At 38.4% G+C, this 15850-nt stretch overlaps 1 protein-coding gene across 2 annotated transcripts in view; it reads left to right on the top strand.

Annotated features, from left to right (window-relative positions):
• Positions 1-2769: 2769 nt before the first annotated feature.
• LOC107853744 (3-oxoacyl-[acyl-carrier-protein] synthase II, chloroplastic) overlaps positions 2770-15850 on the top strand; it is a 28618-nt gene continuing 15537 nt past the window's right edge. The window contains exons 1-11 of one of the 2 annotated variants that reach the window (XM_016698726.2): positions 2770-3435; positions 4672-4877; positions 4951-5154; positions 5442-5552; positions 5644-5739; positions 5896-5941; positions 6050-6129; positions 6735-6803; positions 6939-7023; positions 13740-13894; positions 13991-14071. In XM_016698726.2, coding sequence (XP_016554212.1) covers positions 3150-3435; positions 4672-4877; positions 4951-5154; positions 5442-5552; positions 5644-5739; positions 5896-5941; positions 6050-6129; positions 6735-6803; positions 6939-7023; positions 13740-13894; positions 13991-14071 — 1419 coding nt within the window. In that variant the 5' untranslated portion in view covers positions 2770-3149. The remainder of the gene's footprint in view (positions 3436-4671; positions 4878-4950; positions 5155-5441; positions 5553-5643; positions 5740-5895; positions 5942-6049; positions 6130-6734; positions 6804-6938; positions 7024-13739; positions 13895-13990; positions 14072-15850) is intronic. The other variant, XM_016698725.2, reaches the window with a different exon arrangement.

Raw genomic sequence — 15850 nt, 5'->3', positions numbered from 1 at the left:
AGGTTGGATGAAATAAAGGTTTACTTCGGGAATTTTATGTGATAAGAAGGTGTCCCCCAAGCTGAAAGGCAAATTCTATAGAGTTGTAGTCTGGCCTGCTATGTTGTATGGAGCGGAGTGTTGGCCGGTTAAGAATTCTCATATCCAAAAGTTGAAGGTGGTGGAAATGAGGATGTTGCGCTGGATGTATGGATTCACGAGGGCTGGCAGGGTTAGGAATAAAATTATTCGAGAGAAGGTGGGAGTGGTGTCAGTGGAGGATAAAATGTGGAAAGTGAGATTGAGATGATTTGGTCATGTGATGAAAAGGGGCACGGATGCCCCAATTCGTAGGTGTGAGAGGTTGGCCTTGGATGGTTTCAAGCGGAGTAGGGGTAGACCGAAGAAATACTGAAGAGAAGTGATTAGATGAGACATGGAGCTGTTGCATTTGACTGAGGACATGACCCTGTATAGGAAGGTATGAAGGAAAAATATTAGGATAGAGGGCTAAGGGTGTGGATGGGTCATAGTCCGTAATTACGTAGATTTTGGTGTCCTTCTTTTTTTGTGGATGTCTTATCTGTGTTATTTTATCCTGTTCTATGCCTTTCATGCTTTTGTATACTGCCTCTTATCTTGAGCCGAGGGGCTGTCGAAAACAACCTCTCTACCTCTTTTTAGGTAGTGGTATGGACTGCGTACACTCTACCCTTCCCAGACCCCACTATGTGTGAATATACTAGGTTTGTTGTTGTTGTTGTTGTATCTATGATGTATTTCTTTATTGAATTTTTAATTCCGTAGATCTTGATGTGGTTCATAGAGGTAAAATCAAATACTAATAATTTACCATGTTTGATGCGGGTTTATAATATAAAATTTTGGAGAAAATTAAACCAGCAAACTGGTGACCGTAATATCCATGGTCACCAACTAATTGGATCAATAAAGATGACCGTTGCAAAATATAGGCAGCAAAAAAAATGGAGTCTCCTCATGAATAGGAAGAGCTTAACCCTTTCAAAAATATCACTAGAAAGCTTTAAATGAAGAAGGGCACAATGACCAAAGGTGAGATTTTGGCATCCTATATGGAACAAGTTAAAAAAGATTTATTGAAAAATCTTGATCAGGAGTACACTTCAGATATGTCCATCTCTTTTGCAGGGAATTGCTTGGCTGACGAATCGCAGGATATCCAGAGTGATGAAGAAATAGATCTGGATGATTATTTGCTAAAATTCTAAACAACCATGGAAGAATCTTCTAGCACTGCAAAAAACAAAGGGGAAAAATGACATAAGAACATGGAAAATCCCGCCAATATTGAAATTATTGAAAGCTATGATGGCAGAAAAAATGAAAACAACTTAATGAAAAAGCAAGAGTCATTTATGAATAGTAAAGGACACTTAGCTTTTTGAAAAAACAAGAGTCGTTTATAAATAGTAAAGGACAATTGTGAATGGTAAGGGTCATTTCTTGTTTTGTCTTTTGTATAGAGCATCCATTATATAAGGAGCTCATTTTTATTTTTTTAGAGAAAAGTTTTCAGCACCCCTCTCTTTTGTACTCTCTCACCCTCTCTTGTAAAAATTCTGAGTGTGGAATAAAAGATCTTTACTTCTGAGCACAATCCATCCGTCTTAAGATTAATTTAAATTTTTATTTTATTTTAAATTTAATTTAAACTTTATTATCTCTAGCCTATGATGGGCTAAATTCTTAGTGTTGAGCTATAACAGAATATGTTATATGTATAAAATGACATCTTGTTATTAATAAGAATTGTAAACCTCCATTGTTGCAGAGGTCTTTATGTTAAGATGCTGCAGTTATGAGTCCAATCTTGGCATTAATGCCGGATGTTCCTGAAAAAACCGATTAGCCAAATGGGCGTGCAGGGTCGTAATTGGGACTTGATTTAAGATTTGATTTATTATCAAGGTTAAGTAGCATATAATGAAGGTACTTAGTGAAACAATGAAGCGATCCGGCAATATCTATGAGTCTCCATGGTTATGTACTGCTTTTTATGTGAATAAGTATGCAGAACCAAAATGAGGAGTTCCGAGGTTAGTTATCAATTACAAACATTTGAATAAAGTCCTCAAATAGATTAGATATCCAATTCCCAATAAGAAGAATTTATTAGATTGTTTGTATGATGCTCTAATATTTTTAAAATTTGATCTGAAATCAGGTTATTGACAAATTCAGCTATTAGAAACTGATAAATATAGAATTGCTTTCAATGTTCCAATGAGATAATTTGAATGGAATGTCATGCCTTTTGGACTGAAGAATGCTCCTTCAGAGTTTTAGAATATCATGAATGATATTTTTATGCCACATAGTAATTTTATCATTGTCAACATTGATGACATTCTGGTGTTCTTAAAGAACGTAGAAATACATTTTAAACATCTAGATCTTTTCAGAAAGATCATTATACAAAATGGCTTAGTAGTTTCGAGGCCAAAAATGTTTTTATTCTAGACCAATGTCAAATTTCTAGTTCACAATATTGACAAAGGAAAAATTATTCCCATAAATAGAAGTACTGAATTTGCTTCTAAATTTACTGATGAAATAACAGACAAAACCCAGTTGTAGAGATTTCTGGAAAGTCTGAATTATATATCTCCTTTTGTGGTAGATCTCAAAAAAGATACAGCTATCTTGTATGATAGACTGAATATTAATAGTTAAATTTAAATTTATAAAATATAACTAATAATATTAACTTAACAAAATAATTTTTTAGAGTGTTAAAATTAGTAAGGATAAAATAAAATGAAATGAAGCAAATAATAAAGAAAAGGATGAAATTAAAGCTTGGCTCAGAAATGCGGGACCAGAAATGCTTGGTAGTTTATAGTGAGCAGAGATACAGGAAAACGACAGCATTTTGGTTTCTTCATCTCTCTCAGATTGAACCAACCCCACGAATATAAGCCACCCGTACCCCTAACCCAGTTTCCTTTAATCTCTCCCCGTCCCTGCCCCTCGCCCCCTCCTCTTCTCTGCTCTGAAGTTGTTCTGAACTGAACTCTCCCCCCCTGCATTATTTAGCATTTGTGTTGGTTTATTTTTCTTGTACAGACTTTCAGTTGGCACAGCATTGAAAAGCATATATATAAAGGGGGTTGTATATTTTGATCGGAATGGCGTCATCGACGGTATCGTCATGGCTGATTGGGTCATGCATGTCAGTTGTTGAGCATGAAATAGATGGTTTCTTTGGGATTTCTAAGTCTAAATGCAAACGGGCTGCTGCTGTTGCTCCAACTAGAAGAAGAAGAAGGGTTTTCCTTGACACCAAATCCGACAATGTTCTTACTCACTTTTCCTCCTCTAATTCTTCTTTGTTTGTTGATAATTACTCCTCCTTTTTATTCTGTGGATCCGAAATGAGTAGGCGCACCAAACTCATTTCCTCTGCTCATACAGGTAATCATGTCTTTCTGCTTCATGTGCGGTTCTGATTCTTTTCGTTAAAATTAAGGTTGGGTGTGATTGGGTATGGGGCGGGGGAGAAAATCTTCATTTTTTAAATTCAGTTTTTTTTTTTTTTTAAAGAATTGGATTTTATCGAGATGGGAAATCATGCACCCAAGTTATGGCGTAGTGGTCGATGAAGTGGTTTGAGAATAATGAGGTTCTGGTTCAAATCTCAGCATAGACAAAAATACTATGTGATTCTTACAGAGTTATCGGGTATCACCTGGTATCTGTCATTTGGTGTGGGAGGTGACAGGTACCCTGTAGAATTAATCGAGGTGCCAGAAAGCTGACCAGGACACCATGGTTATAAAAAGAAAAAAGTCATGCATTTTGTTATTTTGGAGTGTGTCTACTGCTATTCTAAAGGCTGCAGGTTGGTTCTTATAGCCAGTTTTTGAGTCTGTCGTTCTGTTTATATTTTCCATTTTAAACAGCCCCAGGCCGGTGAAATTGGGTTTATAGATTATAATAGACTTACATTTGCCACCTCCTTTTGGCATTATGTCATGTGAAAAGTGTGCGAGTTCTGGGATAGGTCATGCAATTGGCTTGTAGCTTAATGTCTGCAAACTTGTTTCTTCTTTTATTTCGAGATCATGTCTGAACACATTAACTGTGGTTTCTTGGTTATTTCTTTGACCTACCGCTAGTATATTTTCTCATACTAAGTGGGAAATGTTTTACTGGAAAACATTTAATGGTTCTTTTCTAAAGTTTGGTTGGGTATAAGTAGGTGCTTATGATAATCAAACAAGGTGGAAGATAAAGTATGTGCATAATGTTGCATGATATTTTTTAGTATTAGAGATTGAAAACAGCGTGTTGGCTAGTTTAAGAGTTGTAATTATTGGGTGTATGTAAAGGAGTTTATTCTCCCCTTTTTTGGTACAAAATGGTTACCTTGCGATGACCAAATGTTAGAAAATGAGTTACCAAAAAAATGTTAGGAAATGAGTTACCAAAAAATGTTAGAAAACGATTTGATCATGGAATTTTTTTGGAAAATAGTATCCATCATTTCAAAAACTCCTGTGTCAACCTACACGATTGGGTATTCTTTGGAGTATTCCTCCCACAGAACTACAAAGTTGTAAATTTCTATATCATTTTCCAATATTCCTTCCTTTAAGCTATCAACTTTCCTGCTTATATTTTGATGTACTTGGCCGCTCCTTTTACTAGGGGAGGTAATGGCAATTGCTTCTCAACCAGCCATGGAAGTTTCACTAAAGAAGAAACCCCCAACAAAGGAAAGGCGAGTTGTTGTGACAGGAATGGGTGTGGCCACACCAATTGGTCATGATCCCCATGAGTTCTATGAAAACCTGCTTCAAGGTGTTAGTGGCATAAGTGAAATAGAAGCTTTTGATTGTTCACAGTATCCTACAGTACGTCTTCTCCTTGGGCCTGTTTTCTTCAACTTTAGTTATTTAGATGTTGATGTTGAGGTACATATTGCAGAGAATTGCTGGAGAAATCAAGTCTTTCTCAACTGATGGCTGGATTGTACCCAAACTTTCTAAGAGAATGGACAAGTTCATGCTTTACATGCTAATGGCTGGTAAGAAAGCACTTTCAGATGGTGGAATTACTGATGACATGATGGATGAATTGGATAAAAGAAGATGTGGAGTTTTAATTGGCTCTGCTATGGGTGGGATGAAGGTGATCCACTTTCCTTTTCTTTACTCATAAATCTGATGAAAATTTCTCTGGTAAAATATGCCAACTTTCTTTTTCCATTTTCTTTTGTTATTTATTATTTTTGGGATCAACTCTATTTGCTCTCCAACATTTGATGTATAATCGGAGAAATGGCCTGTACATGATTGCCCATGCATTGAAATCTCCTTTAATGAGAATCCCTTAGTAGAACAATATATAGGCACTTGAGTCTTTGCTAGGACCAAGCTAAGCGACTACTCACTAACTGACTTGCTTTACTTGAGCAGGTTTTTAATGATGCAGTAGAGGCTCTGAGGGTTTCCTATAGGAAGATGAATCCTTTTTGTGTCCCATTTGCAACTACAAACATGGGTTCTGCCATGCTTGCCATGGACCTGGTTAGTCAAAGCTATAAGTTTTCAGTTGCTAGCTGTTATGTATGATTAAATAAAGCCAGCTTTGTGTGCCTGCTTACAAATTCAATTGCAGGGATGGATGGGTCCAAATTATTCAATTTCAACCGCATGTGCGACAAGCAACTTCTGCATATTGAATGCTGCCAACCACATCATTAGAGGTGAAGCTGTAAGTTTCGAGCCTTTAAGTCACAGAAAGCTCTAAGAAGCAGAGTTTCCAGTATTGTCTACCCTTATTCACAGAGTTCCTTATGCATAGACTTGATTCCAAGAATTAACATTCTTAGTTAGCTTAGTTCTCTCTTTTTACACACTGACAATGCAGGACATGATGCTATGCGGTGGATCAGATGCAGCAATTATACCAATTGGTATGCATCTGTTCTATCTTACCTGAAGTTAGTCTATCAAGCCGAGGTTGTTAATTGCCTTGTAAAACTGTTGTTTTGTATAGCTTTATCTTTTTTTTTTTTTTTTAGGATTGGGAGGATTTGTTGCATGCAGAGCACTTTCACAACGAAACACTGACCCTGCAAGAGCCTCTCGGCCTTGGGATAGTGTAATGTCTTCTTTAGCTCTTGTTCCTCTGTTTTCTGTCTAGTTGTTAGTACATTTTTTTGTGGAGTAGAGTGGTGATTCTAGTGTACTTGTGCTATTCCTGTTGCAGTTCTTGGGCTATGATCTAATAGGAAATTAGAAATATTCGGCTTTGAATTTTTCTCTTGTTTACTGCGTGAGTTATGCATATCCCAATATTGCAGTTTCCATTCCGTGAGACTGAACTTGTGGGCCAAATTTTCTTCACAATTTATGACCATCTAGCTCCGTTGGCACTCATGTGGAAGAGAGACATATATTTTATAGGAAACTGAAAGCACCTGTTTTATAATGGTGGAATATTGATATTTTTAGTGTACTCTGGGAGTAAATATGATATTCCAACCACTATGGACGATTGGATGTACTTTATAGAGAATCATGTTTTTTATGGGATTCTCAACTTTTGCATATATGTTACGTGCTTATGTTAGTTGCTATATTAAAATGACTTGTAAGATGAAGCAATAGCGCTACATATTTTTAACCCCATCCTAGTTTTCGTTGTGCGCGTGTGTGGTGTATTAAGTGAGAATTGCTTTTTATTTTTATCTTAATCCTGGACAGAACCGTGATGGATTTGTTATGGGTGAAGGAGCTGGTGTCCTGCTTCTGGAAGAACTTGAGCACGCCAAGGTGATTTATGCTTCAAAATCAATATGTACTTTCTTGCTCACCCACTTGTTGATACTCACACAGAATGGTAAAGATAAAAAGCGAATCCCTGATTATATAATTGTTTTATGTTTTCCTTTTAAATTTCATGAGCAGCAAAGAGGTGCAACAATCTATGCTGAATTTCTAGGTGGAAGTTTTACTTGTGATGCTTATCACATGACAGAGCCTCATCCTAAAGGTAATTCTCTCTCTTCCTCTCTCATATATATATATATATATATTTTAATTTGCATAGATGTGCCCCTGTTGAACGACATGATTTGGATATTCTTTTTGTGGACCTTTAATTCAGTTGAACTTTGTAAAAGTTTCATGTACTCATACCGGATAGTTATGCGGTTATGCACACCCTTACCGTATCTGTACGGGTAAAAGAGTCCATATAACAGATGTGTTGGAATTTTCATCAAAAATTTGTTTCTTACTATTGTGAAGCTATTGGGTCGATGAGGTTCTTTTCTTTGGCTAATAAGATAGAGTTAGTGAAGATTCTTAAGAAGATGAAGATCAATATAGATTGTGTCCAGGAAACCAAATGGTAGGAGGCTAGGGATGTAGACGGGTTTAAGTCGTGGCCTCGTGGTAGGAGTAGGCATTTTAGTTGATAAGGTAGTTACGGAGCAAGTGGTAGAGGTTATGAGGGTGAATGATAGAATGATCGCTATTAAGCTAGTTTTGGGAGGGTTCACCTTTAACATTATTAGTGCATTGCACTGCATGCGGGTTGGACGAGGAAGTCAAAAAGCGCTTTTGGAAGGAGTTGGATGAGGTCGTGAGAGGTATCTCGCAGACCCAAAAACTATTGTTAGGAGGAGATTTTAATGGCCACAGAAGGACTGAGTTTTAGAGGATATGATGATGCTCGTGGAAAATGAAGTGTTGGTTTTAGACTTCATGAAAGCTTTTGAGCTGGTCAAAGCTAACTCGAGCTTCTAGAAGAGGGAGGAGCACCTAGAATAGAGGGTGCACCTAGTGACTTGCTGTGGTGCGGTGGCCAAGACTCAAATGGATTACCTGCTGCTAAGGAAGTGTGATAGAGGTCTATGCAAGAACTACAAGGTTATCCCGAGTGAGAGTCTTACCACCCAACATATGCTTGTTATTATTGATTTGGATATCAAGGGGAGGAAGAAGTAAAGGGCAACGTATGACCAACCTAGGATTAGATGGGGAAGAGGCGTGACCGAGGCTAAAGTTTAGGAGATTATGGAGAAGTTGGTGCCTATGGGAGTTTTGGGTAGTAGTGGTACGAGAATAAAATACGAAAATGTAAACAACACTTGACAAGAAAACAATAAAATAAAACAAGACAAGGATAACAAGAAAGATAGATTGACACAAATTGATAAAGAGAGGACAACCAAAGGGTATATTAAACCCTAAGACCTTCTTATCAATTACCAAGAGCAACAACCTCTTACGAGGACCTCACGAGAATAGAATCCCGAGCAACCCACGTTTCTCAACAGTCCATAAAGCTTCCAAAAAGCTTCAATAAAAAACACTCGCAAGTGTATCTCAAAACATCATTCATCAACTCCCTACAAATGAAGGAAAACCTAGCTATTTATAGCCGTGGGCTACTTATGACAAGATGGGCCCAGAAGTGACCCTAAATGCTATTGGGCCCAAAAGTGGCCCAAGAGCCAAACACAATGCTAATTGGCCCTATATTGGCGCCGATGCTCTCCCGGGGCTTTAGCTATTAGCCAAATGCGATGTTGCTCACTACTCCCTCGAAGGACATCATCAAAGGTAATTTCTCTCGTGCTCCGAGCTATCCTCCAATCACGTATTTGCTCCCTTAGAACGACCAAGTCTTGGATCTGTATATCATAGATCCTAAAGGAGTGGAACCAATTGAGCTCGTATCATCCTCCCTTTCTTGAAGAGGATTCGTTCTTGAATCCAACTCCTTTATCAACTTATCGTTGCACCTTTCAAGTTTGGAATCCTTGGTAAGAACTCCGTTAGACCTTTAAGCTCGTTGTCATAAGGCATCCTCCTTGTGTCCTCCTTTGAGATTGTTTGTTCATGAACCTACATAAAGGAAGGAGTGATACTAGGCAAAATGCTAGTATCATGCTTAGGGAGTAACAAAGGCTCAATGTTAGAATTGTCCTTGTCAAATTGGATTTGGAATGGTTGGACAACAATTTGTGGAGCTTGGGGTATAGTGGATTGGGGTGAGGGAACATGTTTTTGAGGTTTTGGGGCACAATTTTGATGGCTTGCCCTCTTATGGTTCAATACATGTCATGGTTCCGCTCGCTCTATCCACACTTCATTGTAATCTCATGATAGCTTCCCAAAGAGCATCAAATTGGGCCCGGCTTAGGATAGGTTGAACCTCAAATCCCGGGGCCATGGTAACTATCAATAAGACACTCAACACAACTAAAAGAAGGTTATAGTTAGCGAAATTAACACTCTCAATCCAAGTGTTCGGTTTGGATCACAATTTAGCTCGTTGGTCTTGGTTGCATGTGTTGGTATATGACTCTATTAAGAGGTGAAGGACTTTGAAGAACTTGAAATCAAGTGTTAAACTAAGAAAACAAAAGATAAAAGAAAGAAAAGACACAAGGATTTAAGACACAAAGAACGAGACAAGAACTAATTAAACAACTAAGTAGATTATGTTTTAGTTGTTAATAAGTATCAAGAATCGGAGAGATGAAAGGGGGGATTAAGAGATGAAATTAGTGGATTAAACTTGAGAAAATGAAGTGTTTTGATAGTTGAAATGCGTTGGAACAAGGTTGAGGTGCGTTGGAAGTGTGTAGGCAGCCTAGGCGCACCTTGAACGCAAGCCAAAGAGCAAAGTGGACTGTTTTGAGGTGTGGGAGCAGGTTGGGCGCAGGTTGAGGGCAGTTTGGATGCAGGAGGGCGTTCCTTTACTGGTTGGACCTGCTTTGGATGTGTGGAAGTATCCCAAACGCAGGTCAGCCGCCAGCTCACTTAAAATACCATTTTTGTCCTCTTGTGGTCCTCCTTTGTCCTCTTCTTTGGGATATTCTCTTGGATCTTCAAAAGGTGCTTTGTACCAATACTTTTTTTCACCTTTTTCTTCACTTTTGAGGATCAAACACCACCTTTTGAAGAAAATTCAAGATGAAGATTTGAATCTTTCTCAAGAATACCAAGAACTTCGAAAAGCTCTAACTCTTCAACCCTTGCTCGGAATGCGATGAAATTTTGAACCTAAGCTCTTTTCCACCTCCTAATCACATTCCTCATGTTATTATACTCAAATTCCTTATCAAAAATTTCAGATTTCACAACCCACTTTAAATTTCTTCAAATTCAAGCTTTCAACAATGGTAGAATTTTCAATATTGCTCTGATGAAGCTCAAATTCGATATTTAGACTCTACTAGTGTTAGAGAACAAAAATCTAATACTAAAACTCAAGAAAGACAACAAAATCAAAGACTCAATTTGATCTAGGGTCAAATACGTGAATAGTGATTTTTTTGTGATTTTTTGATTTTTCAACAAAAGGAGACCCAAGATTGACTTTGTGGGAACGAAATCAAGCTTGTCTCTGATACCAAATGGTACGAGAGTAAAATACGAAAATGTAAACAACACTTGACAAGAAAACAATGAAATAAAACAAGACAAGTAAGGATAACAAGAAAGATAGATAGATTGACATAAATTGATAAAGAGATGACAACCAAAGGGTATATTAAACCCTAAGACCTTCCTATCGATTACCAAGAGCACTAATCTCTTACGAGGACCTCACGAGAATGGAAGCCTGAGCAACCCACGTTTCTCAACAGTCCATAAAGCTTCCAACAAGCTTCAATAAAAAGCACTCGCAAGTGTATCTCCAAACATCATTCATCAACTCCCTAAAAATGAAGGAAAACCTAGCTATTTATAGCCATGAGCTACTTATTACAAGATGGGCCCAAAAGTGACCCTAAATGCTATTGGGCCCAAAAGTGACCCAAGAGCCAAACACAATGCTAGTTGGCCCTATATTGGCGCCGATGCTCTCCCGGGGCTTTAGCTATTAGCCAAATGCGATGTTGCTCACTACTCCCTCGAAGGACATCATCAAAGGTAATTTCTCCCGTGCTCCAAGCTATCCTCCAATCACGTATTTGCGCCCCTAGAACGACCAAGTCTTGGATCCGTAGATGTGATCCTTGAAGCATAAATCCCAAAGGAGTGGAGCCAATTGAGCTTGTATCAAGTAGCAAGGACGCAGATAGTATGTGAACTAAGATTGCTGACTGCAACAGGGAATCACGTAACGAGGTGTTTGGGGTTTCAAGGGCAACCCAAGTGGGCATAAAGGGGATTTGTGGTGGAATGGAGAGGTCCAAGGAAAAGTGAAGCCAGGAAGGTTTCTTATATAGCTTTATGAAAGGCTTAGACAAGGACAAAAGGATGAATAGGGAGTGGTATATGACACCAAAGAAGGAAGCAAAGCTGTCTGTCACGATGACTAAAACAACTACTTTTTAGCACTTGCATGAAGAGCTTAAAAGGCAGGGGTAAGAAGTTATATTGGCTCGCCAAGGTGAGAGACACGAGCGCTCCTGACCTGGACCAAGTGAAGTGCATCAAAGAGAGAATGAAAAAATGAAGTGTTGGTAAAAGAAGCACGGTGATGGCAGATATATTTCCATAAGCTCTTAAACGAAAAAGACAGAAATCATGTTGGGGGAGTTCGAGCGGTCCGTGAGTCCGGAGATTTTGTGCCTTGTAGGTGCGTAAAGGTTATGGAGATTAAGAGGGCTATTTGTAAGATGAGAAGGGGAAGAGCAAGTAGGCCATGTGAGATCCCTCTGGATTTTGGAGGTACGCAGGAGAGGTAAGTGTGGAGTGGCTAACTAGGTTGTTTAATGTATATTTAGGACGACCAAAATTCCAAAAGAATGAAGGTGGAGTAAATGTTTACCTTGTACAAGAACAAGGGTGATATTTAGAATTGCAACAACTAAAGGGTATAAGCTACCAAGTCACACTACGAAAGTTTGAGAGAGGGTGGTTGAAATGAGGATGAGAAGGGGGTGTCTTTCTCGAATAATCAATTCGAATTCATGTCGGGTGATCAACTACATAAGTGATTCATCTTGTAGGAGATAATTGGAGCAATATAGGGACAATAAAAGAGACATATATGGTGTTCGTTGACCTAGAAAAGGCAAAGATAGAGTCCGTAAGGAGGTCCGTTGGAGATGTTTGGGGTCTAGAGATGTACTTGTGCCTTACGTTAGGGAAATTAATGAGATGTATGATGAAGCCAAGAGTCGGCTTGGTACAGTGGAGGTGGAGGTGACACAAAACACTTTTCAGTTATGACGGGGCTCCTGCTTTAGAGATCATCCCTTGGCCCGTTCCTATTTGCCATGTGAAGGATGAATTGACACGACATATTCAAAGAGAGATGTGGTGTATGTTGTTTGTGGATGATATGGTGTTGATTGATGAGACACGTGGTGGAGCTAATGATAGACTGGAAGTTTGGAGACATGCCTTAGAGTCTAATGGTTTTAGGAACATTGTTGTACGGGGAAGATTGCTAGCCAGTCAAGAACGCCTACTTTTAGAATGATTAGTGAGCATTCTAATTTCTAGGAGAGATATGACTAGTAATGAAGTTATATTGGGCAAGGTAGAGTGGCCTCCGTGGCAGACAAGATGAGGGAAGTGATGCTAAGATGGTTCGGGCATGTGAAGAGGTACGTGGATGCGCTAGTTAGGAGGTGTGAGAGGTTGGCTGTAGCAGGGGTTAGGAGAGGTAGATGCAAAAAGAATTGGGAGAGGTGATTAGACATGACTTGACACAACTTCAGCTTAGTGAGGACATGATCCTAGATATGAAGAAATGAAGGTCGAGAATGGTATGTTGTTGTAATAAAACTGTGTGTTTTTGGCTGTCAGTCCCTTCAGGGACATCCACTAATAGGACGATATAGAGGTATGTTTTGGCTGGCAACATCAAAGAAACTATTGAACAATGAATTTCTTCATTTCTAGTTGGGCCTGTCTGACACCTTTTACCTTTTTTCTCTTGCTTTTATTAAGGATGGCATATCAAGTGCAAGATTTACTTTTTGCATGAGGAAACGGAAGTGTTTTAAGTTTAGTTTACCCTTCCAACTACTAGCTGTGATATAGAGAGCTCCAAAATATGATTCCATCACTATTAGCATCTTGTACTCTGGAGGGGTCTAAATTTTGATTGCAAAGTTGTGTGGCTAAATGGTTAGGGTAATACATCTCCTAAACCTCTTTTCTTTCTATGGCTTTAAGTATCTGGTGCGCTGCTTTTTCTAACAAATATAGCAGTAGGTATTCTTGAATGTGTCTATCCATCCATCGCATAAAAGGTACTGCCTTTAACCATATACTATATAGGATTTGATCCTTTGATTATACATTGTTTTTTTTTGGAAAAAAATTGTATCTTCTCTTACCTATTAACTTATAACTTGCATCTTTTTCTTTAGTCACCAAGATTTTGTTCCGCCAGGCATTTACTCCTTTATTGACATCGAATAATATTTCCTTTCTTGGGATGCATAACACAAAGCTCCTGATGAACTCCTCTGTGTGGCCCACTTATCTCGCCATGCTTGACGTTATCCCTTTCCTCATGTTAACATCAGGTCCCAAAATAAACTGCTTCTTCTATATACTATTTCTAGCTTCTTTTTTCTGTTTTGACGAAGCTGGAGATGCAGTTGTATTGTATCGTTTCTGATAAATGTAGTTCAAAGATTCTTCCCTACCATCTAAGATTTACTTGCACAGCCTGCACAGAACAGGATATAGCTTAACATGATAAGAATGCACAATTGCATGTTCACTGAGATATACAATAGAGAAAAGGAAAGCTTTGAACTCTTCTATTCCTTAAGCTAGCAGGAACTGGAGTCATTCTATGTGTAGAGAAAGCATTAGCTCAGTCAGGGGTATCCAAGAAAGATGTGAACTACATTAATGCACATGCGACATCCACACCAGCAGGAGATCTTAAGGAGTATCAAGCTCTTCTTCATTGTTTTGGACAGAATCCAGAGGTTAGATTGAAGTTATCTCATTGACTAGTGCGTCCATGCCAGACCTGTCAGGTTTTCGGTTCAGGTTTTTAATCAGTCGCTGCTCTATGTTTTCAGTTGCGAGTTAACTCCACAAAATCTATGATTGGTCACCTGCTTGGAGCTGCTGGTGCTGTTGAAGCTGTGGCAACTATTCAGGTGATTTTATCTCATAATCTTTGCTGCTGCTGCATTCAGTTGCTTTCTAGTTTCTTGTGTAACACTTCATCCAACTATTTTCTTGCATAATTGTAGATTTCTTGGCTGCAAATTCTGATATTTCAGCTTGTGTACCCTGTTGGGTGATTTGGATATTATTTTGGTGTCAAACTGTTGAATAGACCAAATCATTCTGTTATTATGTAAGCATCTAATTGAAGTAGAGAAGGTCATCTTTTAGCAGTTCTTTCGAGGGGATTGGTGAAGCAACAAACTAATTTGGTTCCTAGCTTGCTTCTGTGCTCTATAACTTGGTTGTTTATGTCTTTTCTTGAGAGTGAAGTCGTGGCTGTTAAGAGAGCATAGCAGAAATTGTTTTACTGAGAAGCTGCAATTTTTTACAATTTTGTAACATGAATTGCTTTCCTTTTGAATTTGAGTTCAGTTATTGATGTACTAGACAATAAAATGAAAAAATATGCATGGTTGTAATATCAGGTGTGAGTGCCAAGTAGTAGAGATGACACGCTGTATGACCTAAGGAAGGGGAAGTAAAGGGACTGGCTGACTTGTTACAGAGAAGAAAATTAGTATAGGCCTAACCTGTTGGTCTTGAAGATGTTGAACTGTTGGTCAATGTAACCTCAAGTAGACACAAATGACTCATAGGAATAGAAACATCGACTGCCTTGGAGTCTGGAAAAACTAAACTTAAAGTGATGAACCTTTAAAATCCATCGGCTTTCAAGTTCAAGAATCTCTTTACGAAGGGTTATGATTTACTTCTGATCTGCCAATCTGATTTGTTGAGCATAAACTGGGCAAGAGTATCAACAACTTTTTGTAGTAGGACCTATGTAAAATGAAGTGCATGGCAAGGTATGTGCAATATCATGGTGAAAGCTGTATAATTTGTGTGATCTAAATCATACCTTTGCATATTGTTACAAGTATGCAACATGGAGTATAAAGAAGAGAAGAAAGCAAGAATTTGAGCTGAGCTGGCATTGATTAGTTAAAACTGTTAAAAATAAGTGGTAGTTTAAAATCTGTTTTTACTGTAGTTGTTACTGTAGCTGCGTCCCAAAGTTGTTAAGGCGGTTACAACTATCCAATTAAGAGTTTTAGCTACATAAACCATTGTACTGATTGTTACATCCATTGAATAACAACAAATCTCTTTCCTCTCTCTCAATTTCTTCCTATTCTTAGCTAAATTCTCGGATTTTCCCTGAATGGCACACAAGTTTTTTCGAAGATAATTCCTAAAACTGCTTCACAATTGGCCTTCGATTATCAATTGTGCATCAATGTCTCTAATGTTCTATTCAACACTACCTATCACATTACCTTGAAATGCACACCTTATGAGGTCCTATATGGTCAAAAACCTCCTATCCATCTTCCCTATTTGGTTGGTGAATGAAAGTCCGAAATGGTTGATACATCATTGATTGCTAGAGAAGCTGTCATCCAGCTCTTTAAGTTTCACATTCTCATAGCTCAGCAAAGGATGAAAGATTTGGCTGACAAACATAGATCTGACAAGACTTTTGAAGTAGGTGATTGGGTCTACTTGAAGTTGCAGCCTTAAAAACAAGTTTCAGTGTTAACAAGGCCTTTTAACAAGCTTGCCGCAAAGTATTATGGTCCTTACTTGATTTGAGGCTAGAGAGGGTGTTGTTGCTTACAAACTATTGCTGCCTAGTGAAGTGCTTATTCATCCTACATTCCATGTCTCTCAGCTCAAGAAATTCCATGAAGTTCCTGTGAACATTG

The sequence above is a fragment of the Capsicum annuum genome, chromosome 7, assembly GCF_002878395.1.
Source record: "Capsicum annuum cultivar UCD-10X-F1 chromosome 7, UCD10Xv1.1, whole genome shotgun sequence".
NCBI lineage: Eukaryota > Viridiplantae > Streptophyta > Magnoliopsida > Solanales > Solanaceae > Capsicum > Capsicum annuum.
Note: the sequence above shows the minus strand (reverse complement) of the source record. Positions and strands in the feature narration are given on the sequence as shown.